General features: G+C 36.5%; 1 protein-coding gene across 4 annotated transcripts in view; it reads left to right on the top strand.

Annotated features, from left to right (window-relative positions):
- The window catches only part of grik4 (glutamate receptor, ionotropic, kainate 4), a 356,426-nt gene that overhangs the window by 203,857 nt on the left and 125,984 nt on the right, over positions 1 to 26,585 (top strand). For all 4 annotated transcript variants that reach the window (XM_044120574.1, XM_044120576.1, XM_044120575.1 and 1 more), the window contains one exon: positions 4,564 to 4,661. In XM_044120574.1, coding sequence (XP_043976509.1) covers positions 4,564 to 4,661 — 98 coding nt within the window. The remainder of the gene's footprint in view (positions 1 to 4,563; positions 4,662 to 26,585) is intronic.

The following is a 26,585-nucleotide window of genomic DNA, read 5'->3' as shown; positions in this document are numbered from 1 at the left end:
TAATTACACAAATACGTCCTTTATATGTGATATGAATTTTGGTCCACTGTGCTTTGCAGATTATTTTAATTAACCACATTGAAGGGTTTTCGAGCAAGAATGCCCTGCATCACAAACAGGATTTAAGTGTGGACTTTGACTAGGCCACTCCAAAACCCTTAATTTGCTTTTCTTTTGACCCACTTAAAGATAGACTTATCCTGCTGTGTAATCCAAGAGGTGGCTGAATATTCCCTTTCAGAATTGTCTGATACAAATACATGCTTTCATCCCCTAAGTATCATACTGCTAAATGCTATGTTAGTTTATTCCATAAGTTTTATATATTCATTTTCTTTTGTTCACTGCCAGATGAGTCATTGATGTTCTCCTGGAGTAACTTCAATATGTGAGCAATTCCTGGGAAATTTGCCTCTGTTCTGAGTTCTGTCTATTTGTGCATAATCAGGTATCACTGTGGTTCCCTCAAATCCCAAAGCTTCACAATTTGTTTTGTGACCTTCCTTCTCAAATTGATAGATGTCACTGACTGCTTCTCATCTGTTCTTGAATTTTGTTAGATCAAGGGAAATTTCTTGAGGTCTTTTGACCTTCTTTATTTGGTCAGAGATGTTCTATTAAATTTTTCTTTTGAATTTCCAGGCTTGGCAGTAAGTACAAAAAGCTTTGAAAAATTGCTTTTTATGAAATCTACATCCGAGAATGGTATTTTTATTTACTAAAGTTATATTTGACATTAAAATTTGATAATCTGAAACATTTAACTTTGACAAATGAGGAAACTCAGGAAATTTGTAAGTGGCAAATATTTCACAGCACTCCGATTGTGTGCCAAATTTGAGAAAAGAAAGAGAGGGGGATCAATGTGAAATGTGCTGCGTCCAGTCACCAAGTGCTCCAGAAAAGCAGCAAAAATAAAGCTAAAAACTAAATGTACTTTATAGTACTTTGACATCTTTTCACCATCCACTTCATGTAGTAAAGGTAATCTAATTAGAATGTATTTTGAGCAAAGCTATAGAAATTGAAATTAAGGCATGTCGCACAAACTTAAAGACTGTGTTTTCTCATTTATTGGCAACTGTAAAGTTTTAATTTATTTTGCATGTTTTCTACATCAAAATAGTTAATTGTGAAGCAATATAGTTAAGATATAAGTAAGTAGAGAGTGAACTTATCTCCAAGAAAACATTAAATCAATAAATTCAAGTTCTTTTTGTGCAACACTTAGTCAGATATTAAGAATAAACAATTCTGTATTTGGGAATTAAACAAAGTATTGTGAATATGTTGAGACTTGCAAACCCATACAAATAATAAAAAGGATTCAAAGTCACAAATGGATTTATATTTTATTAAAACAATCCATTCATCATGATGCAACTCTGATTAAATGAAGTAAATTTTAACAATTGCAGATATAGATCATCTTTCATCTTTGGCTGAAATTCTGGGGCAGGACTTTAAAGTGAAAGTTGAATCAACAGCACAATTATTTTAAGCAAGATTGCCATGAAAATTATAAAACTAAATGAGAGAACATTTACACTCACCAAATGTTTTAAGTGATGCTTTTTACTCGTTATATCTGATAACTGGAAAATGGTTTCCTCAAACCTCATGTTTTATTGTTTGACCTTTTTGAATTTTTATTGAAAACACTCATAAAATCAATTCTGCACAGTTTGTATATTTAGAAAACAGCAAATTTTCTTAAACAGCTGCAACAAAAGGCATAGAAATTGATTTTCAGTGTGATATGGTGGAACAAACATGAAAGATTCAGTGGAGCTGCTTCCATAGAAACACAGATTCACTTACTAGAGCAGCAGAAAACTTTTATGTTTTCTGTCTGAATAAAGACTAACAAGCCTAAATGTTCCTGTTTTTCTGTGTGTACGGCAGCATCTGTTCCTGTGTGTAGCCCAGATATTGTTATAGTACAAATCCTTTGTGTGTGTGATTAGGGCCAGGAATTGGATTAGGGTTGGATCAGTGGCCAGAGTTATTGTAGATGGAAATATCAAGCAAGGACCACTGCATGCTTTGCTTCATCGCACAAGTAAACAGATACACTTAGGAATGCTTCTAATATTGTGCATATTTTATCATATTCAGTTTAAAATAAAAGGTTTATCAAGCACATTTTTCAAGTGATCAAAATAAATTTAGAAAAATTGTGAGATGAAGCCTAAACAAGATTATGAAGTCTGTATACTATATTGCCCTTCAGTAATCATTAGTTTTAAATAGAGAAGATGGGCACATCCGACTACCTGATGCAATAGTTCACACTACACAATTTTTTGCCCCAATTTTCCTCTTCAGACAATCTTAGAATGTTGATCATCCTATAGCGTGTGGTGTTTTAAGGTTGATCATCGGGCTGATCTAAATCAGGGGTTTTCCCCGACTGGGAGTTGAATGTGACAGGTAGCCAATCAGAAAGGCGGATTCCCCTCCGCTTTCTGAGGGTAAATTACAGAGAGGAATCCCAAACAGCTGACACTGGGCTCAACAGTTCCTGCAAAGAATATAGAAATGACAAGGGGAGGAGTTGGAGTGAAATTGTTACTGCAGTTGATGAACCTTTTCAGCTATTCTTCATTAACGTGACATAAATAGGTTTCAATGATTTTCATTCAGTCAGGACGTTACGCTGACTCTAGAGCCACATGCATTACAGGTAGATTGTAGTAAAGCATTAATTAATGCCTGGTTTTAAAATTAGTTAACTGGACTTGTAGCCTTTATTTTGTGCCCATTGTTGGACTCCACACAGCACCATATAACCCGATCGAACTGTTATATCTAGGAATTTTGTCGACTAATGTGTGGTTTCTCAGGTTTTGAAAATGGGCTGACAATCGGCCGACAACTCTAAGATTGTGTAATGTGCGCTGGGCATTACACTAAGGAAATGAGGAAGGGAGGGTCAGTGGAGAGCAGCAGAGTTGAGCCTTTTTTCATTCAGTGTCAACAACAGAAAGAGGAAAAGGCTGAAAGAGACGATAAAGCTGATAGTTAAAATGAGGTCGATAGTTTTAATTTATCATGATTAATTGATTTATTGTTTATGGCGACAGGCCTACTCATGGGGGCCAAAACTCCATCCTAACAATGCAAAATATAATTTCCAAAGTCCTGGTGAGGATAAAGGTTGCATCTTCCACAATAAATACAAAGATGGTGCATATTTGTGTTTGGCATTCTTGTTGGATTTGGTTATTGCACTTTTGGTATGCTGCAGATTACCTTATCTTTGAGGTCAATTTGATTTCACAAAAAATAGCAGGCTTAAAAAAGTATGGAAAACAGATGTTAGAAATATTCAACTCACCAATACCCTAAATGTAATAATGTAAGCAGTATATAGGCTTTTTGGTGTTATGTTTCAAAACATCTGTGTTAAAGCAATATTTTATTTTGATATTAAAGATTTTGATATGTTGATGACATTATTTCTTTTACCATAGGAGTCTTTTTTTTAACGTTTTAATCAGTTGTATAAAATAAAAGTACAAGCGCCAGTTTGTACAGTTAGTCATAATTTCAAAACAAATAGCAGCATCTTGACTTGGAGCCAAATCAATCCACTCTATGTTTCAATAAAGCTGCACAGACAGGTGCAGATACTTTTATGTGTGCATGCCAGGAGAAGAGGATCATACATATGCATGTTGTTCTGGAGCAGCTAAGTCATGTGTCATGCTGTAGTTCCCACGGGTGACTGAAAGAACAATTATTAATAATTTGATTCTCTGTCTCTTCAGCCCTGAAGAAGTTTACCCACTTTCACACACATGACTGATAATTGCTTCTCTTTTGCCCCAGTAATCAACACAAAACTACCAGGACTTACACACACCTTGCGCACACAAGAGCGGCACAGTTCTGTGCTTTCCCCCAGTTCCACACCACAGTCAGCAGTGTTTTAATTATAAAGCAGGGATTATAAGATGACAAGAAACACCATTCTGTGTTCCAGTTTGAAAGATGAAAGCATGTGTACACAAGAGAGGAGTAAAACTCATTTTCACTAAAATGTTTCTGTCAAAAGATATGTTTTCAACCCCAAAGGTAAAGCTTTTAAATCAGTCCTTGTAAATGTAGAATTCAGAGAACAAGACAAGATGTGTGCCACTTTTGGGGATATTATTCCATTCATGTGCAAATATTCAAATACCAGATTTCAGCTTTTAAGCCTCCAGATATTGCTATTTCTGTCTCTGTGCCTTTCTTGGCGTCTGTCACTCTGTTGATCTGTGTCTCTTTCCGTTTCTATGTTTTCTGTCTCCATATGTGAGCACATATCGCATTAATATCAATGCTTCCTATAAGATTAGCTTCCAACGAAGATATGGGGACATGTATTTGTCCATATTCATATAGCAGGAAATTCCCTTTAGGCATTCGAACAAGCCTGTCTCTACTTGTTTGTTTAGAGGTTGTAACAGTTTCCATGAGTATCTGTTCAAACATGACCAAAAGCTTTATTAGATACATTTCCCTGCTACCTAATTCTAACATTCTTACTCTATATATGTCTCTGTTTCCTTTCAGTGTGCCAGATAATGTCTAAAGGGGTTGTGGCAGTCCTCGGCCCATCTGCCAGTCCAGCTTCAAACTCCATCATCAGCAATATATGTGGAGAGAAAGAGGTGAGTCCCTGCACCCTACGGGCTTGCAGCCCGGGCTCACAGCTTGACCACAAATAAGAGCTTTGAAAAATAGAGCTGCTCATTAGCAGCTCTGCGTTTTTTTGTTTTTTCTTTGTTTATTGTGTTTCTGGTAGAATGAGGAGGAATGAAATGCAAGCTGCTGGTAAAATAAAACACTTAATGATATAAGTTTCCACTCTAGTCCTAGCTATTTCAAAGCACTGCTGGACATTCCAGTTTTGATTTTACTCTTATTAGCTTGGAGCTGTTTGGTCCCCAGATGACGTTGCTTATTTACAAAGAGAAGTTATGTTTTTACTTCTGTTTGATGTTTATTTATTCCAAGAAATCACATGTAGTGAGAACAAAGTAGCTGTATGGAACTGTTTTCTGCTTTGTCAAAATAAAAACTAGGGGGTATTTTGATTAAGAGATACAAAAGACATGTTTTCCTATCTGAATAGAACAAAAAAAATGTCAGATATGTGGTTTTTAAACTTAAATTGTGAATGCTGATTAAACATCAAAGCCCTATACTGTGACAGACTTTTTCAGATTTGATGGCTATATAAAGCTGTAGAGTAGAGGTAAAATCAGTGAATTCATGTACTCATTTACTTGCTAAATTTACCAGGTGTAAATTTAGCTGAATTTCATGTGTCTAAGCAGATAAGCAGTATTTCAAAATAGTTTATGTTTAATAAACAACTAATTTGGTGTTAAAAGATTAGCATTTTTTGCTGGTAGCAAACTGCCATGAAGTATAAACCAGATTTTTACGTTTGTCTTGAATTTCTGTTTTATGATATATTTGCCACAATGACAAAAAATAATTTTTTTTTGTGATGAATATTTGTTTTACATTAGATTCATCACCAATGACAAAAAAAAAAACAAAAAACATTTTCACTTTTCTGAAAAATTCACCAACTGCACAGTTCTTGTTAATTAGTAAGTATTATAAAGTAAGTAGTATTTCAAAAGAGCAGAAGAAATCTTATGTTTTTTTGAACAATAACAACATTTGTTGGTAATCTGTTGCTAAGAGACGAGCTTGTTTTCTCGTAACCAAGTGTCACAAAGTAAACAACTCATTTTTACTTTTGGAAAATGTACCAACAGTAAATTTCTTGTGTCTAAGCAGATAAGCAGTATTTCAAAAGAATTATGTTTTATAAACAATAATTAATTTTATGTTAAGAGATGAGAGTTGTTTTTTTTTCTTTTTTTTTTTCTTCTGGTAACGAACTGCCACGAAGTATTAATCAGATTTTTACCTTTTTGTTGAATGCTTGTTTTATAATATATTTACCGCCAATGACAAAAAAGAAACATTTTCACTTTTCTGAAAAATTCACCAACTGCACAATTCTTGTTAATTAATAGGCACTATAAGTTAAGTAGCATTCAAAAGAGCAGAGGAAATCTTATGTTTTTGAACAATAACAATACTTCTTTGTAATCTGTTGCTAAGACACAAGTGTGTTTTCTGGTAACTAAGTGCCACCAAGTAAACATCTGATTTTTACTTTTGCAAAATTTACCATAAAGAATTAGGTTTTATAGACAATAATTAATTTTGTGTTAAGAGATGAGCGTTTTTTTTGTTTTTTTTTTTCCTGGTAATGAACTGCCACGAAGTATAAATCAGATTTTTACTTTTGTGTTGAATATCTGTTTTATAATATATTTACCGCCAATGAAAAAAAAAATCACTAGTTTAACTTGAGTAATATTTCAAAAGAGCAGAAGAAATCTTATGTTTTTGAATTATAAAATTTTTTGTTGTCAATCTGTTGCTAAGAGACAAGCCCGTTTTCTGATAACCAAGTGCCACGAAGTAAACTTTTGATTTTTACTTTTGCCAAAGTAAAAATCAGTTCGGTGCATATTAGCAGTAGCCTTTTCCCTAAAATAAGCTTTTTATCTATTTTGTTTATTTAATAGCCATGTTTAGCACACTGAATGGAGGAAGTCAATGTAAGAATTAGTTATACCCCACATGCCACTGGCACCATTTATGCTAACAATTTTAGCTTAAGCACTAATTTTAACATACTGAATGGAGTAGGTTAACATGCTTGTGACTCTGGGGTGCTGTGGTGGTGCAGGAGCAAAGCACAACCCACGTATTGAGGCCTTACTCCTCGTGGCGGTGATTGCAGGTTCAATTCCCAGCCTGGCAACATTTGCCACATGTCTTCCCCTTTTTCATTACCCTCTTTCCTGTTGAATTACTTTCAAATAAAGGCCACCAGAGTCAACAAAATCTTTTTTTTTCAAATGCTTGTGACTCTCTGCTTTCTATTGAGTACATTGCATCTTACTTTAGCATTGATGCTAATTTTTAGCATCAGAACTCCGGGTAACGAACTCTGTTCGTGTGCTCCCTCGATTTCAGTCCGTTCCGGTTAGAAAAATATATAGTATATTTTCCTTTCTCAACAGTTCCAACCAACAAGCAGACTTTGACAGGCTCAGTTTAAATTTCTTGGGAAATCTTCTAGTTCCTCGTTAGTGTGCAAGTGTAGGAAATGTGATTCCGGGGGGGATTCATAAAGCTTAGCAACCTCCGCTATTTTTTGCTATTCGCTATTTCTGTATCAGATTATAAGTATAAACTGCATAAAACACATATATATCCAGTCCTACAGTGAAGAACAATTTGTATTTTGTTAACATCAGGTCACAGTTCTCTTCCTGTGAACCCAAATATAGCAATTGTGAAAGTGACTGAAGGTTGTGGTTGTGGAAGTCTTTATCTGAATTTGCTCTCCCTTAAACTTTTTAATCCATAAGAAAGGAATTATGTTTGAGATGTTGTGTCTAATTCAAGTGAGGTGGATGTTTTTAAAACACCTCTGTCTATTGTTAATTGTCGTAGAATGTTTCACTGCTTGAACTGATTCATTCAAAGATGAACTGAAATGACTGAAGTTGTACCAGCTCCCAACAGAACAGAGATTCCTTAGTGTTCAGTCATGGGTTAGCTTCTTAACGAAGTTAATTTATTTGAGTTCTGTTAAGTTAAAACAAATTCTCTGTTTGAATATTTCGCACTCATACAGCTTGTCTTCTACTTTTTGACACAACATCAGAATTTAATAGGTGCTTGTATGACTTTATTTGATAAGAGAAGACAGATAAATGCTTTTTTCCTCCCTTAGGAACCTAAAAGTAATTGCGTATTCAGCACCTGTTAGTCTTTGTGTTAAAATTGTTTCTGCTCTTACAAAGTCTGAAATGTTTGGTGTGAATTTTAAGTAGCATTCAGACACTTTATGGGACACTTTGAATTGCAGTAGGGAGCCTCATTATAATGAAGGAATTGGTAAGAAAGAAAGAAATCTGAAGGAATGTGACAGGAAGTACTTTTATTTTGAAGACCTGGTAGTCCTTCTGTAATAATGCTGTCATTTCACAGAGAGAAAAATTCAGTTTGTGGGAATTTAAGTATGTTTTGGTCTGAAATTATTATTGCTGAACTCAGTTTTATGGCTATCTATGTTGCTATTGTTAAAAATTATATCTAACATGACAAGATTGCAACAGCCCACAATCCACAAACATCCCATGCAAAAAATAAAATAAAATAAAATAAAATAAAAGGAAAAAATCAAGGCCACCAGGTGTGAATGCATCAGAGCTGTGGTTTGTGGTTCATTTAATGATGTAGTTTTACACCTACATATTAGGTACGGATTTTTCATGAGAATCTTTTTTCTGTGACTTAAATGAGACTTGACTCACCCATATGATGCTATAATATAACGTTTACAGTACTCTTTTAGTCCACAGAGAAGCTGTCCTTTTCTTCCTGTGTGGATCTGATCCTGATATGACTGCAGTAGTAAATACCGATGTCCTCCCAACAGTATCTTTTGCTGCAATAAAGCCTAATGAGACATCAGCCTGCTATAGTGGGAGACAAACCACAACTCTCTGTTGCTAAAACCCTGTGGTGGCTCTGAGTGAGGGGACTAGCTGCTTTGAAATACTGACTGCCATATTACCACTGTACGAATTTAACGTTGACATCATAAGAGATAAATCCAACAAAGACGAATTAATATGCGACCAGAAGGTTTAGTTTCCCCACACTTTCTTCATCCTTACATATCTGTTCTTATTGTAAACGAAAGGGGTAATCATCAGGATTAACATAATGCTGGGAAGCTCAGCCAATCATGTCTTTTTCCGAGGGAAAGTGACAGGATTATAAGATTTGCTGTTGTCAGAGTAAATTAATCTTTGTATTTTTCATGTATTACATGACATTAAGCAGTGATTTTCAGCAGCACTGACACCAGAGCTGTACTCAACTCTACTTAAGTTAACAGTCGATAAATATTATTTGTACTGCAGTCACAGGAAAAGTAATGCAGCTAATTATCACACATAACTTGGCAGCTTAATAGAAACGCATTGCTGAGTTTATGATTGGTCAGGTTGTAGTATTATACTTTATCCTTACTGCTCTTGGCGATGCTATGAGGACTTTTTCAGAGGACTGTAACGCTTCGGTTTGAGTTCTGCTGTTGAGTTCATAACCCAGCCCCTGTATTTATGTTGCTGGTGCTTATTTCTAATCCCTGCTTTGTTTAACCACACATTAATCCCTTTTCAATGACACTTGTGTTATTTAAAATTTCAATCAGAGCAGTCTAACAGAAATAGCAGTGTTTGGTTTTTGTCTTCTCTTTTTTTTTCTTAAAAAAAAAAAGTACAGTCAACTTTTAATTGAGTAGAAAATTTGAACAACTGTTCTGTCACTGTCAAGTATAAATTAAGTGCTGCAATTTGAAGAACTTTCTGGGCAGAAAGGTCACAGTATATGGTGCTACCTAAAACTTTCAGCCTTCATGACAAATATGTTTTTTGTTTGTGAAGTTCATAATTGTTTTAGTGGTTCTACAGCCGTCTGCAGAATTACACCACTCGGTCAGAAACAACCAATCAGAACCAGGAGGGGGGTCTTAGTGCTGTCAATCAACCCTCTTTCCCCACAACAAAGCCTGGTGTCAATATACAGGCTAGTAAATATGACCACTAATGACAGCGGATAAACAGTTTTCCTGTAACAGTAAGTTGTTTCCCTGCCATCAGCATAGCAGCAGCAAGCAGGCAATCTTGAGCAGCCCATACATGAGCGGGATTGGCAATCCTAAAACCTTCTTCCTGGCTCTAATCCGTTGTAACTTTGGGAAAGTTTTACTTCCTCTGGCCTGAATACAGAGGAAATGATGGATCAATTAAGTCATCAGGTATTTAATTCAAAAATCTCAGTAGAAATGTCACACCATCTCTAAGGAAGCTGACAATTGTTTGTCATTGAAGTTTCAAACAAAAAATTATCCTATGCACATCTCAAAGCCCATCAAGGCTCAAGAAAATGTCCTGAAAGTGACTGTCATAATCGACTCTCTGGCACTCTACTGAATATCTTTGGTAGGATTTGGAGAAGACAGTTGCAGCATGCAAACCCAAGATTATCAATGAAATGGAGGCTCTGTCCTTGAGGAGAAGACTAAGAGTTCTCGGAAATGTTGCCAGAAGCCAGTGTCTGACAGTGAATTGCATTTGAAGAAGGTCAAAACAGAAAAAGTGTACTCTACTAAGTGGTAAAGATGTTTTTTGTTAAGAGGCTGAGTAATGTAATACTCACCATATTTTATGTTTAACTTGAATAAAAAAATATTGTGTTGAGTTATTTAAGTTGCCCTGTGTTTACTACAAACAGCTACTGTTAGCAGCCTAAATAATGTGGACCACTACTCACTTTCACTTACGTAATTTTAAAGGATAACTTTGTCCTGAATTGTTTAGAAGGAAAAGATTCTTTGGCACATTGACCTTCTTAAGCTAAAGTTTGGAGCCCATTACACTTCCCCTCAACTTTGACTTTCTTCTTTTTTTATTATTGAACGTTTCGTAGTATTCACATGTCCGACAGAGCTGTAAATGTTTGCTATCACTAAGAAGGTCCTTTTGACATGTGTGCCGTCTGTTTTCTCTGCTTCTTTGAAAACTGTTGAACTGTAAAATGACTTGCAGTATCAAAGCGTGAAATAGGTTGATGTGACACATTTATCACCTCAACTTACCATCAAGCTAGATTTAGTTTAAGAGATTAGCAGGAAGATCTATAAGATCATACACTGAATCTTGTGATACCAATGCTCAGATTATTTTTGGACATGTAATTTTCCGGACACTAGACAGGAGATTATCATATTGTGGACTGAAATCATTTTCATGGGTAAACTGTGATTTGCTATAGTTTGCTGCCATTTTGTGTCTGTATTGAATATGGCAGTGGGAAATTGATGAAATTTAAATAAAAAACCTTTTTTAAAAGTTAATATCTATCTTAATATCCTTTTTTTTTCATCCGTTCGAAGTGAAAATCATTTTAAATCTAATTCCATCAGGGGTATACTAGTTTTCATCTTCACTGTGTCTGGATCCTGAATGTGACATGAAGGAGTAGCAGGTAGCAGCTCATCCATGATGTGTGGCCCAAATGGACCGGCATGTCTTGGTCAACAGAGAATTTACAAGGAAAGGCCAATGCTAATGTTACTTCTACAACCTAACCAGGACTACATCTAGCTCTCAATGCTCCAAGTAGCCACACATCTGCATCCTCTTGTGCTTCTTGTGAGGCAATGAAAGTGGTGTTGCTGTTTGTTGCTTGACGGTGACACTGACAGTGATGGTGGAGGGGTAAGAGTGTCCAGATAAACACTAAGCTGTTATATCTCACTGATAGGCTCCCCAGCTCATGCTTAAGGTGTGGAAATCAGGATGATTATTGTTTAGTCATGGCTCTCTGTTTAGCAAAGTAGATCATCATAGCCTTTTTTTCCCCTCTGCTAAATTTATCTACAGTGACCAATGTATTTCAAATTAGAGGGAAGCGTCTGTATTATTATCAATACTAATTAATATTAATAAATACTTATAAAGAGCAATATTGCCTTATTGATTTTCTGTAACATTAGAAGCGGCTGAAGGATTTACTTCTCCTCACATTCACCTCTTCCTCACCTATTCTGTCACTGGCTGCACAGATTGTGGCTTAATATTAAGCGTTCCCTGTAATTGGCCGAATTAGCTACCAGTAAACATGGAGAGCAGCCATCATCATGTCCATAAGAATAATGCACCAATGACATCGCCCTTTTTTATTGCATGGAACCAGAAGTGACAGGGTAAGGGACAGCTGCACAGAATAAAATCAAGCAAGTGAGAGAAACATAGCCAGGTTTTAATCCACTCTACAGTGATATTTCACCATTACATTATACAGAGGTAGGAATCTGTGAAAAGTAAGAGCCTTGGTATCTCAATGTCATTTTCACAAAGGTATGCATCAGTCATGTATTGATTTACTGCTCTGTTTGGTGTTTTTAATTGATTTCTTTATTAGATTAGAGTCACCAGCTTTGCCATTACCACCAATCACAGAGAACCCCTGGTAATAATAGAGCTACTTGAACAGGGTAGAAGTAACAGAAGGTTCATCATGCAGGAAAATTTAACATCGAGAAAATGTTTCCCTGCTGAGCAAGAAAGAGTTGAGCTGCAGTCATGAAGGGCAAAGCCATCTTTAATGAGTTGCAACACTATTAAAATTCAGCTTTATTCAGTAGCACAACAGAGAAATCAGCGGTCCACTGGGAAATAATGTAAATCTTTATTCTATGCGCAGTAGCCAAATAGTGTGCAGCATGCATTTGAGGAGTGTTTGGGTGGGGGAAAAGTACATTAGAAAGAGCAAAGCTAACCAGAAACTGAACTTGTTTTAAGTCATGATCAGTACTATGAGAAAGCAAAAACAAAAAAAAGTATCTTCTATATTTTGAAAAATGTCACTTTTATATTTTGGGTTAGAATCTGTCCTGTTTCTGGTCTTGTTTTCTAAACAGTAATTATTGTGTTTTTTCCCCTCCAGGGTGTCTTTTGTGGGCTCTAGTGTCCCTTATTTGAAAGTAGGCTGAGAGGAAAGGGGGATAGAAATGCGGTAAATGTCGAAGGGTCTGGGAATCGAACCCGTCGAGTACTCGTGTGTCACGCTATCCCCTACGCCACCACAGCACGCCCGTATTTCTAGATTTTAAGTGATTAAAGAGAAACTTTTATTATTATCTTAAAAATATTTCATAACGACGCAGATGGCACCAATCAGGTCAGCAGAGACCTTCTCTGCATCCATGAATTGTACAAGTGTGAGGTCACTTAAAAGTGCAGCTAACATCTCAGGAGACCCCACACAAACACAAACTAAACAGCCCTTTAAAATGCTTTATGCAACAACAACAAAAAATTGCCACCAATTTTTCTTCCAGTAGGGGTTTTCTTTAATGAACACAGTAAACACTTTAGAGCCTGAGTAGTCAGCTACTCTGCTGTGAAACTAAACAATCATATTTGCACTAACTCAATATGCCTTTTTTTCTCTTTACATTAAGAAAAGGTTGTAAATACACATATGTGTACTTAATTTTCCTTTTTATTTTTTATTTCATCTTATATTTATCTATGCATACCTTTATTCTGAGAGCGCTTGAAACTAAAGTCAAATTTCTTTGTCCATTCTTATAAGGATTTTGCGGCTTTCTTTTTTTTTAACAAATACAAAATCATAATTGAATGATGTTATGCTGAATGCATCTAGCTGCATGCTTTTCTCAACCACAAGTAAATGTTATGCAGGTTTATTCTGGACAGTGGCACAAAATACATTTTTGCAACATCAGTTTTTCTATGGTTTCTCTAAATGTTCATTTTTACTGTGCAAACTAAATTCCAAAACCTTTAAACTTTTCCTAACCTCCATGCGAAGCAGAAAACAGATTCTAATGTTACTGTTAATTCAGTGTTGCTGTATATTTGACCATTTTCAAAGGACACAATTTTAGAAAACCGACATTATACTTAAGTACTTGCAGGTAATACTGTATTTGCAAAAGCTAACAAGAGCTGCATTTTAAAGTTTATTCACCAATGCACCATCGTCTTCCACATATACTCAATACAAAGCGGTTAATCTTAACACCTCTAGTTTGGAAGTGCAGAAAATACAGAATATTTTTGAGATCCCAAACTGTAGTCTCTCAATAATATATTATTTGTTTATAAAAGGTGGCGGCATGTCAGTCGGATCCACCGGTGAGAACATGCGTGTCCGTATGTAATCGCCTACTGTTGTGCATACCTGCTCCAGAGCACCTAATCATTCGCCGTGACCATATGAAAGCTGCTGGCGCCCTGACGAATCATTGCCGGTGACAACGGTGGCAATACTGTGGCTGACAAACCTCACTGGGTGACCAGTGCATCATCTTCCAGTCTCCATAAATCACTCCCTGGTTTCCACCATGCAGACAGAGGAGTGGGACTGAGCCCATCTGGGTTTCACACTAATGGTGACTAATAGAAAACTCCTGCCACCGCAGAGAGGGAGTTGACTGTGTATCAGGTTGTTTCCTTTAACAGTGTGAAAATAAATTCTTTTGATCGGAGATTTCCAGGAAAATGCTAAATATAAGCTTTATATTTGAAGAATGTAATTCTAGGAGCCTGGCAATTGACGAACCATTGTCCAATGCAGTGGTTCAGATTTTTAAAAGTCTTTAAATCTGATGTGATGTGCAGATTTTCACAGACCTTTATGATTCTAGGTCGGTAGCTTTTTAAATATCTTAATCTAAATTTATTTCCGTAGTTGTTAGAAATGGCATTTTTATAAAGCCCTCATTCCATTTCAGCTTGGTTTGCATGCCACAGTTTATCAAATTAGGCTTTGATTAAATCCCTTCATCTCTTACTTTTTCATCTGGTATTAAGAATGAAAGGATCTTTCTGATTACAGTTAAATGAGGGCTTATGTAAAATCCTCCATTTAAACTTTGTATCGGGATATAATGTTATTCAAAAACATATTTGAAGTATTGCTTTGATTCCTTCTATGCATGAGAAATCCTTTAATCTCCTGTGGCAACCATTCAGCGTTACCTAAATGCTGGCCTCCAACCGGGCATCCGCTTCACAGAAGACCCTTCACCTCAGCCTTCCACATTTTGCTCCACTAGACTAGTGGCAGCAGCTATTAACAAGCTTAACAAGATGAGCTTATCATATAAATTACTTCTCAGTCAAATGTTCCTAAGAACATCATAATGAGAAGCATTGTTGTGATGACATGCTGAAAGCAGAGTGCTGGAAAAAGAAGGAGCTTCTTTAAAGAGAGGCCAAATTTCGAAGTTAATTTTCATTCTAAGTTTTGTTTGATATATAGAGTATTTTTAAAACAATTGAAGCTAACATAAGTTAGTTGATTGTGCTATAAAATGGAACTGTGCCTGGAAATGAAAAATACAGTTTTCTAAGCGGAAGTTCATGAATATTAATGGTTTTTCTGCTGTCTTGGGCATACTGTCTCTCCTTGCAGGAGTACATGGAGTTTAACCAGATGAGCTTTGTTACACCGTTGCTCAGGCTGGATTTAGAGCTGGACCGGAGGTCTGATGGGCAAACATAATGCACACATGTTGTCAGCAGAACCATGGCACTCAGACGGACAATGTTTAATCAAGTCAGAAAACTGTTTGCAATTTGAGGATAATTCACTTGGCAATTATACTCTGACGTTAGTTTAGCTCTTAAGGTGTTGTTGCACCTGGCAGAAGTTCTATTTGTTGATATTTTATTTTATTTTTTGCCTCTCCTTTCTAGTCTCTTGCAGTGCAGTGTTTTTTTCTGCTTGAAATAGCAATTCTGTGGAGGTTAAATTATTTCTGGTTCATGTCTTTACAAGGTTGAATTAATTTCCATTTGTAGTCGAGTGATTTCTTAAGGTTGGCAAGTGAATGATCTCTGGATTTTACTGTACACAGATATTGAAACAATCTCTGAATTGAGCAAGGAGACAAACCCTGTCATGGACTCCAGACTGTTTTAGAGTGCCCTCATAGCCACCATTGACCACTGGATTCATGTTTCACTCTACGCATGACTCTGAAAGGATAAAATAGATAAAGATATATATATATTTTTTTTTACAGGAATAATATTCAATATATAATATTCTTTTTGCTTGATCATGACTGGGGGAGACCTGTGAAGTATACTGCATTAATTACTCTGCAAAGACAGATTGCTTTAGCTTTTTACTGCAGATACATCTCTTTATATTTATGTTTTCTAACCTCAATATAAAGTGATGTCAAAAAACATCTCTTTATTTTGCTGTCCAACTTTTACACATGATTTGAAATAGAATAGAGTAAAATGGGTTTGATGGCTAGAGGTAACCGAGTTGAAATGTTCTCATTGTGGCTATACTCGCCTTTATTCTGTCTTCTAGATGTTTTCCAGAGTGAATCGTTTTAGGTGTTAGAGTTCAGCCAATTTCATCTGAACCAGCCTTTTCACTGTTCCTCTGAATATATGGCATGCTTTACGTGCCATAGTTCACTGTGCTTTTCTTTCTTGTTACTTTTAATTGACCATATCCCTGTGAATCTTGTATGAGCAAAAACATTTGGTTGGATCTTTTTCATCATTTTTGTGTGTACATCTTAACAAAATTACAATAACTCACAAATAAATTTTCCCGCTATTTGTGTCTTACTAACCTGCACATTACGCCGTTTTCTGTTTTTTGTAAGACGACTGAAAGATACACTGGTTGGCAGACGTCTGATGATAGTGAGTACATTGTGTTTGCTCAATGACAATATCTGTCAATTCTCAGCAGACTGCGAGCAAGGTGAGCAACATAGCCCCTAAGTGTCATATTAGCAGAGGTAACGGCCTGAAAAGTCACTGCACTGTTCTCCATATGTAGCTGATCATTTGTCCTCTGCTCAGCCAGCAGTTGCAGTTCTTCTGTTTCTTTCTGGGCTGTGCTCGTTTTGATGTCTTTATCTGTTGGCGGACTCAAACGTTCTGCGGTCAAAACTCAAGGCCACCAAATGTGGGTCGTGCTAACCCCTACGCCCCCACAGCTGCGTCTTAAAGAATTAAAATATCTTTGATAAGTTACTTTAATAATTTATTGTAGTGTTGATATATGGTCAAATCCAGTAAATTCTCATTTATTTCACTAATTCAATTCACAAAGGGAAATATTATATAGATTAATTACACATAGGCAGATGTTTTCAAGTCTTTGCTTCAGTGTGTATTTCTAATATCCAGGGCTAAAGAATATTACCCTGGATATCCAGGGTAATATCCAGGGTATTACTGATACAGTATCTTGATACAGTACACGATACTGATATTTCAAGATACTTGACTGTATATTTCTGATACAGTCAGTTATCTTTAACTTTCTTCCACATTTAGTATCTTTTAGCTTTCTTGCTTCACAAGCAAGTGGGTTTAATCTTTATAGTCTTTTACAATGTGTTGCAGCAAAGCTTATCGTCTAACCCACAAAGTTAAAATGATTAACTTTAATCCGCTCTGGGATTCAATGAACTACTTTTTTTTATTACAAACACCTTGGCTCTCTTTGGAGTTGCATCACTCTTCACTTTTTCACATCCAAATGTCTCTTTTGTTTTTATTATTTTCTTTCTCCCCATGACAGTTTCCAAACCAGCTGTCAGCTTTTATCCCACCTAAATTTCAGCGATTACTCTCCTGAAACAAGTCCCGGTTGACCATTTTTTTGTTGATTTTCACGCTAGCTTTCTTCTCTGATGTTTTATTGTTTTCTTTTTAGCTTTCCTTTCATGTTCTGATTTTGTCTTGCTGTACAATTTTTCTTCTGTGTTGCACTCGTTTAAGTTACTGACGAATAGCAGGTAACAATCTGGTCCTAATCTAAACACAAGCTTGAAAAAAGCTCTTTCTCTCTGCCTCTCCCTAATGACCTTCCATCATCCATACAATGAATCTTGCAGTGGGTAATAGCTCTCTTGTATTCATCTTGTTTTTCCTGATGCTTTAGCTTTTTACTACGTAGTTGGTTTTAAAATCAGAATGAATGAACTCAGACTCTCCGTTAGGTGCAAGTTGTCTTGGCAGCAGGTTTTGTCTTAGTCTCAAAACCTCCTCTGGTGTAATAACAGATCCAAACTGGCTTCAGTTCTAGTATGAAAATATATATTTTTTATTCATTCTGAAGCCGCTTGCTGTTTCTTTGTTTAGGGAAATGTATTAATGCTTTGTTGAGCTATATTACAAAGGAATATAAAATAGCTCCTTCATTAATATAGCGTTATTACACATCCTTCAGAGTTGATGTGAAATTGTAAGCTGCACTATATATCATGTGTCATGATATATATTGACACTATATATATCATATACTGTATATAGTGTGATATATATATCACACTATATGTGGTATTAGCATGCCAATAATATGTGTTGGATGGGGACCCACAGTCTATAGTTGACAAAGACGATTGTGCCCAAAATGCTAAAAGTCACAGACAGTTGGAAGCAACTTGTTATACAGTCTCTGTATAACAAGTACAGACTCTGTACTTGTTGCATTTTCTTGTTCACATGTGCTAAGTGTTTCTATCAACAAACAAACAAATCATTTTTAGAGTAATAGTTGCCTTTTGACAAAAATAACTATCTGCCTCTTTAATAGACATCTAGAAAAATATTGGTTCCTTTTTGATTGGGCATTTTTTGGTGTATCACTCTTTATGCTGGACATTTTTTAGAAATTCAGCTCTGAGGGGAAAATATTTTATAGTGAGATCCAAGCTGATTGTATTAAGCCACACATATTTCTGCCTTTAGAGATTTTCAGTTTCCCTAAAATTAGCATTAAAGGTTAGATTTTATTGTGTTACTCATGCCCTAAAACAAACCTTGACATTTCCTTTTCCATGTATTTGTCTATGCACTTCTAACTATAGTCAGATTAATGCATTGATAGGATATTCATTTATGAAAAGAAGATATCAACCTTTACAGTGAAGATATTTTTAATAAGAAGAAAGTTTAAGATCAATATTATCCTCTGCATAGAGGTAAACTAATAAAATTTTCAATTCAATTTGTATATTGACCCTTAATTCAAAAGAAGTGGAGGTTATCTTTCTCACAATCAAATGGTTGTTAGGTTGTCATTTTCATTTCTTAAGGATGGATTTTGTTGTACGTTTTCTGTCACTTGTCGCCTGACTTCTCAAGCTGGATGCCATAGAAATAACTAGCTGTCCTTCCCTCACCAAACTGCAGCTGACTTTGTCGTTTTACTTCACATTTTATAACATAGTAAATAGCCAGCCCTATCTGACCTGGTTTCCCAGCAGACTCTTGGTGCGGACACCAGCAGACCAAATTCATTACTTACCTTGACTTGACTGTGATGCTCTTCTAACAGGCTTGTCAGCGTGCAGAGTGAAAATACCGCAGATAATAAAAAAAACACAGTTTGACTTCAGACGTCGGCTCATCCAAAAAGAAAACATTTATTGAAATCCAGACGGCTTCCTTCAAAGTCGTGCTCAATTCACGGGTCATCTAAATTTGATCCTGTGGAGAGATTTTTCTTCCTGTTCACTGCATTCCCTACAGGATCTTTGTGTGTAGCTGCAATGTATGTAGTAACTAATTTCTATTATGGTGTTTTTAACTCATAAATTCCTGTATTTGGAATTTTCTGTGAAACATGTTTTAGGTTTTGTTTTTTTAACGATAGAATACAGCTGTTGTTTTTACTGACCAGGTTGATATAAAGTAAATTGGCTTTTCTTCACACTGAATGGATAATATTAATTCTTACGAGCATTTAACCGAACTTTTACAGTTGCTTTCTGGGATTGTTTTCATTAAAATTCATAATCCTTTTCTTCATATGGCATTGGTTTCTCAGCTGCTGCTACTCTGCGATCTGAAAGTTCACTGCAACATTCCGATTCTCGTTGCTCTATCAGCATTTTTTGTTCTCAAACATTCGCTGGCTTAGTGTTTATAAGTTGTTGAGGCCGAGCTGCGCTTTGTTGTGGAGGTGTAAATCAAGTATTTGGCTGGATTCCCAGAAAGGGATTAATCTCACTGCTGAGATTAGAGACAACACTTCTAATCTGAGTTGTTTTATTTCATTGAGAAAAGTTATTTATTGTGGGGTTTTTATCAATGGAGATAGACCTGCTGTAAGGAAATATTTACTGATAAAACATCATCTGATTTATTAAGAGAATTATTTTAAAGATTTTAAACTCCTCAAATAAAATCAGCTACTTCTTTTTAATTCTCATTGCTCTAAATCACAGATTGGATGGCACAGCCAAAGAAACATCTGAATACACCAGCTGAGTACAGAACAAGCTTTTCTGGAGAAAAAAAGTTTCTTTTTCTTTTTTCCTCCTGCTCTAAACTACCTGATCGATGAGATAGAGATCTAGTGGTCAATGTTCCACTTTCTTAAAAAGCACCAAGGGATCCACAGCCTACTTTATCTTTATCACTGCTCGGTCTTTGTGCTGACCCCTGGAAGCTGATTCAGGCTCATTGCTAGTTCAAATAGAGATCAGGGTGGAGGCTCTGAGACAGAACAGATAGGAATTGATGACAGGGTGCTGACACTTTGCCTCCCTTATCCTTGCATCTTATTTTGGTTCTCTCTTTCCCACCTAGCTTCATATTTTTTTTATTATTATTCTAAACACCAACAGCTGGTTCTTCTAAATTGCCCATAAACCTCTCTAGTTCAAAAGCAAATCAGGTTGCAATCATAGACTACCACCTGTGCTCCTGCCCCTGTCAACCTCACAACACCATCGCTGCCAGCTACACTCCAGCATTTCAGCCTTGGCATCCCACTCTCTGACTTATGGACAGTGTCTCTAACAACATCTGCTCTGTGATGCTCAGCCGCCAACACAACTCTCTGGCTTGCAGTCTTGTACTTTTAGTCCAGTCTTCAGACATTGTTCTTTGCTGACTGCTGGATTTGTTTCACTGATGATCTCTAAACTGATTAGCAATATCCATTTTTTGACCCTAAAGGGACTGGGCTTCAGAAACCCTCTATTTAGTAAACTCAGACTGAGTGGCTGCTTTCCACTTGGCATAAGTGCTTAGAGATTTCAAGGACAATTGTGTTTTTTTGTTTGTTTTTTTTTCTGCCAGGCATGTTTTGTACACTAATTAATGGCCAGGTCAACAGGTAATGCTGTAAATGAGTCACTTCACAACACAGCAGCACTGAATCTAACCGTCCTACAGCTGCACCTCAAGCGTTCCAAGGCCCATAAAAATCCAGGGATACTTTAATAAACTGTTTTGTTCTGCAGCTCCTCTGAGTCCAAGCCGGCAGATGCAGATGCTGATTATCTCAGCTCTCCATATGGCACCACTGCACATCCAGCCCCTTTTTTTTTTTTTTGCTCAAACTCCACCCTCCCATCAGCCTCCTTTTACCTTCTCAGTATCCAGATTACTGCATGAATTGGAAACTTGTCAGTAGCAACCTAGAGCTTATTGAAGTAAGCAGAAGAGAAAAAAAAATATCACATTTACTCACACATCACTAATACCTTGATAGATTTTTAACTAACCTTGGTGAGTTTTTAAATTATAACAGCTATATTGGTGGTAGAGCTAAGCGTAGGCAAAGCAAGCAGATGATGTTGACGTGTCGGTTTGAAAAAGCAGTAATTCACCTGAATCCTGGTTTAAGTGTTCAGACTCAGTGTTGTAATGGCAAACATCGTAAGTCCATTCTAATGGGGTTGGGATCTTTTTGCAACTGAAAAAAAGGTTCTTCCTCTGCCACTCATGTGTATGTGGTGCTTTTGTGGAGGTGTGTGCAAAACCCGTGGCCTGTGGGAGCTTCCTCATTAAACGCCTGTCAAGCCTCGGTCTGCAGACCTGCCAACCTTTCTGTCACACTGCAAGAAACACACACACTCATATTCACACATCTATAGATATAAACAAATATAAATGGACAGCGGCACACATCCAAGCAGTCTTTCCGAACAGCTTCAGTTTCAAACACAGACCTGAGAAAGAAAACCGAGGGCAGAGTTGTAGAGAATTAGCAGTAGGGTTGCTTCAAGGCGTACAACTTTGTCCAACTTGGTATCAAAAGGACATGACTCAACGTCACTACAACTGTGAAGTAGTTGGAAATCTGATGCATATTTAATGTCATGAATGTGCACCGAACATTTTGGCAATCAAACCATGAAATGCTTGTGTTTTTGCTGTTCAGCAAAACTTTATTCTCCAAAGAAATGCTTCTTTGCCAATAACATCTAGACCTATGATTATTTGACCTGTGACTTTCATGCTGCCTTCACAGCATAAAGGTTCATCCTCTGAGAATTAATGGTGTTTTGGGGTGTCATGCATGTTGGTTTTCTGCCTCATATTATGTTTTGTTTGTAAGTCAAAGAGCTCAATTTCTTTTTTTATCTGACCATGAGACTTTCTCCCACATATTTGTTGTGTTCCTTAACATGCCATGATTCTATGCATGCCAACGCGTAGTTGGTTTTATTTGGCTTCTGAGTTGCAATTCTGGTGTGCTGAGTTATATTAAACTTGTTTCTTCTTTTTTTTACTTGTGCTTTGTTCTAGTTCTGATTATTCCCTATTGATCAGTTATTCCCTTTAGTGCTCTTGCATTGCTAACTGTTTCATATGGATGTTTCCCTCTGGCTCTCAGTACTCAGTCCTCTCACAGCTGACATTCATTGTACTAATTAACTCGCTTGCCAGTGCTTTGTGTAACCACTTCACCTAATTGTTCCTTTCTTATTCTTTCCTCATTCCATTCTTCTAGTACACACTTGTGGTTTTGTTCTTCCTGAGTTTTCCCACCAGTGTGTTTCTGTTTCTCATAGTTTTGATTTTTTTGTTTATATTTATTAAATATACATTTTTGAAATTATTGCACTTGCCTACATTTGGATTTTCCAAATTCTAAGAATGACACTACATTTGCTTGTGGAAAAATACAATTCTTATTGATTTCTGTTATCAATTGATTCCTTTTGGGCCATTTTCCAAAAACACCACATTTTATACCAATAGTTGTCTGCTACTAAAGCTGTGGAATATGAATAAGTCTCCAGAAATACCATGAGCCATGTTTTTGTATGTTTTCAAAGTACAGAATTATTAATACAATAGGTGTATTTGTATATTAAATTACAAATTTGACTATGTATTGAAGTCAAATGGCTGCACTGGAACATATTTGGGGGTAGCAGAGTAAAAAGCGTGATTGCAAATGCTCATTGTACAGACATTTATTTTCTAATTTCTTTGTGACAGTCTCTGACAACAACATAAATAGGGGTTTGGGATCGTAGAGTGGTAAAATGGGAAAAGGTTCAAGGGGAATTAAAACTTTTGCAAAGTACTGAATTTTGTTCAAGGCAAATGGATCCTTTGCCTTGTCAAAAGCCATTATACTGCTTACAAAGAGAGTGCCTCTGACAACAGAAATAAATTTGGCCCTGCGAAACTCACTGACACTTAATAAGTGCTAATTCTGACTGCGTTGCTGTTCATCACTCCCAGTGTGCACCTAATATACCTGGTTGTGTTTTTGTTTTTCTGTTGACACTTCCCCCGCCAAAGCCTCTCTTCTGTCACTCACTCCATCGCCCTCATCTCCTCTCTGTCAGACCGTCAGTTCCTCCTTTACTGTCTTTTCCATTTTTCTTTCTGTCTGACCCACCTGACACTTATCTGTCCTTCACAGCACTCACTGCAGTATTAAATTCTGTTTGCAGTGAAGCTACCAAATTATTAAAAAGTGCAGCATTTACCTTGGGCTGTATTGTTGCAAGAGATTTTTTTTTCCCTACTCATAATTTTCCAATATAATTAGTTTCACACCATTAGTGTCAAAGCCCTAAGCAGAGGCTTTAAAAGAACAGTCTGTCTACTTTTAATGTCTAGCCTGTTTACTACACTTGTTTCATCGGCTTGCTTACACAAATTTGAATAATCTCTTATTCTGTCTAAATATGTTTTAGCAACTTTAGTAAATGTTTAACTGCTTGTGCAATAATTTAAGCGAAATAAATTATGCCAAAAGAGATGTGAGGGAATATTGGTACACGCCAGAGAACAGGCAGAAAAAGATCGAGGATCTCAGGGTAATTTTTAGAATGAAGGAAATACAAGCAATGATATATCTGAAAACCTACACCTTATTTTCAAATGAGGTGAAGTCAAAAGATTTTCCCAGCAAAACAGAAAACTTTTTTTAGTGATACTGGCATGGCATGCCATGAAAAAAGAAACCGGACAAAGAGCATATTCCTCCGTTGCTCTTTAATGTGATGTTTGTGTTATTGTTAGTTAGGTGGCAAACTGCCAGGTCGCATCTATTTGGTGGCAAATTCGTAGTGTTACTTGAGGATATTGTTGAGTGGGATAGCTAAACTGAAAGCCATGAAGCTGTAAGGACACATGTAGAATGAGATTTTACTGTCGTCTTATTTTCTTGTTTAATCTGTCATCTGAGAGATTGATTCTAGCTGCTGGTTTCTGATAAGAAGTCGAGCAAAAATGAGTCTGATGTCGCTGCTGACTTGCTGTTATTGCTTTGGAGATTGATGTTTTTGCTCTGAGTAGATTCTTTATAGTGTTCATGCTCAACATTGTTGCATTAAATAGATAGACTGCCACTGTACAAGAACCAATTAATCATGTGTTTTACAGACAAGGGATTTGTGTTTGGCGGTGATATTTAGATAAAATCCTGTCTTGCCTGTTTTAAACTACTTCCAGCCCTCTTGCTAAATATAGATGAACTTCAGTAGTGTTAAATATATGGTTCTTGACTCCAGCAGTGTTTAGAAGCATCTCCAGCTCATCACTGGTTGAAATGGGTGATTTACACTCCCAGCATGTCATGAAGTCCTGCAGTAGATGTGGGTTTTAGTGGAGTTTAGTGCGAGTTAACGGGTGACACAAATGCTACTGAACCAAACAAACCAACAAACAAAAAACCTGAAGGTTTAATCATCTCTTTACTTAATCCCATGTCCTCTCATTTGGTATTGGGCGCTCTTCCTCTGCTATTTGCATTATAAGAATTGGAGGAGCATCTGACTGTGCAGCATGGACTATTGATGTCCCAGAGGGAAATTGTACTAAAAAGATATTTTACTATTTTTCAAAGAATCTGGAGTCAATGACCTTCTTCAGACGCAAATACTCTGAAGAAGTATTTGCGTCTGACCTCTGTTTAAAATGAACAGAGGTCATTTTAAACACACTTTCAGATTTTTGCCTCTATTCTGTTTTTAATATTTTTTTTAGAACAACCTTGACAAGAACATAAAAAACTTCATGTTTAGCCAGTGAATTGGACAACCCCATTTCCAGTGAAGATGGAAAAACAGAATACGATGATTTTCAAATCCTTTTTGACCTGTATTCAATTGATTTCACTACAAAGAAGACATATATAATAGGTCCATGGTTTGACACTGTTTATGCCAATTTCTGACCTGATCAAATCAAGACTTAGTGGACCTGTCAAATATTTCCCCATTCTGTTAAATTTTAGTCAGCACAATCTGTTTTCTGTCTCATGTTTATAGCTGCTGCTGTCTGCTTCAAGGTGATGTCAGCCATTAATATTGATATGTATGAATAACTGTATGAAAAATGTAGACGATGATATTGTCTACATTTTTTATAGGAGTAGTTGTTTAAGCTACTGTAGTCCTTTCATAATCTCCAACTAGTCTTCTGATTCTACTTAAACATAAACATTTTCATCTACACAGCTGTCACTCTGCATCGGCTGTCGTTTTTTAACTGTTCTCTGTCTGCACCAGAGACGGTTGTACAAGATAATCCTGGTAGATCAGCTGTTACTGACACAGATACACAAGCCAGTTGGTCCGACTCTCATCAAACATGTCACTTTCAAAGTCATTTAAATCCTGTCTGTCCCATTCTGATACTCAGTTTGAACAAGGGGTTTTCACCATATCGAGAAGACTAAATTCAGAGTTGCTGCTATGAGATTGGCTAATTCACATTTTGTTTTATTGTGGAAGTTTAAATAATACATGTTTGCAATTTGAAATTAGCTACATTTTAGCACGTTCACATTGGAAACTTGCCAAACCTTTGTTTCCAAGGATTGGAGATTGAGACCCTTCTAAATAGCAGTCTCTTTAAGATAAGATAAGATAAGATAAGACTTATTTGTCATTGTCATCAACAGATTACAACGAGATTGAGACCGTGCTTGACTGGAGTTAAAGTGCAGGTTATATACACATACACAACACACAATATAAATATACATACATAAAAAGATGAAGAAACAAACAGCACAAAACAAGAAATAAATAGACATAAGAAAATGGTTGCAGTGCCTAGAGGTGTCGCAGAGTTTACAGAATTTACAATTTTAACAGAGTGGTGTCAAGAGCAGAAGTTCTTGAGCCTTTGAATTTACTGCCATGATTGCCATTGGGTAGAAACTGTTTTTTAGGCGATTTGTCCTGGTTTTTATTGCTCTGTATCTCTTGCCTTTATACATCTATTTTTTTTTTTTTTCCATTAACTTGGTGATTTTTCATAAAAACAAAGAAGCATTATCAAAACATTTACAGAAATTATAACGGGAGAAAGGGTTAGGATGTTACATTGGACGTGACTCATTTTCTCCATGAGTCACGGCTGCATGCTGTGGAGTTTGATGAGAAATTTTGACTTGGAGCCGAGTAGTTCCCCTGAGATATTGCGGTATTTTGCAGAAGGGTCCAGAGGACCGCACTGATGGAAAAGGACAGACTATATGTGTCTGTCTGTGTTTATAAGTGAATCTTGGAGTTTGTGTCGGCAGCCTTCTAAACCCGCACTGATAAAAGCCCACCAAAGTGTGTCTGGTTTGTGAGTGGGAAGGAGGTGTGTTGCACCACAGCCTGCGGTACTGAAAAGGAAGAGAAG

The sequence above is a fragment of the Gambusia affinis genome, linkage group LG06 (genome assembly GCF_019740435.1).
Source record: "Gambusia affinis linkage group LG06, SWU_Gaff_1.0, whole genome shotgun sequence".
NCBI lineage: Eukaryota > Metazoa > Chordata > Actinopteri > Cyprinodontiformes > Poeciliidae > Gambusia > Gambusia affinis.
Note: the sequence above shows the minus strand (reverse complement) of the source record. Positions and strands in the feature narration are given on the sequence as shown.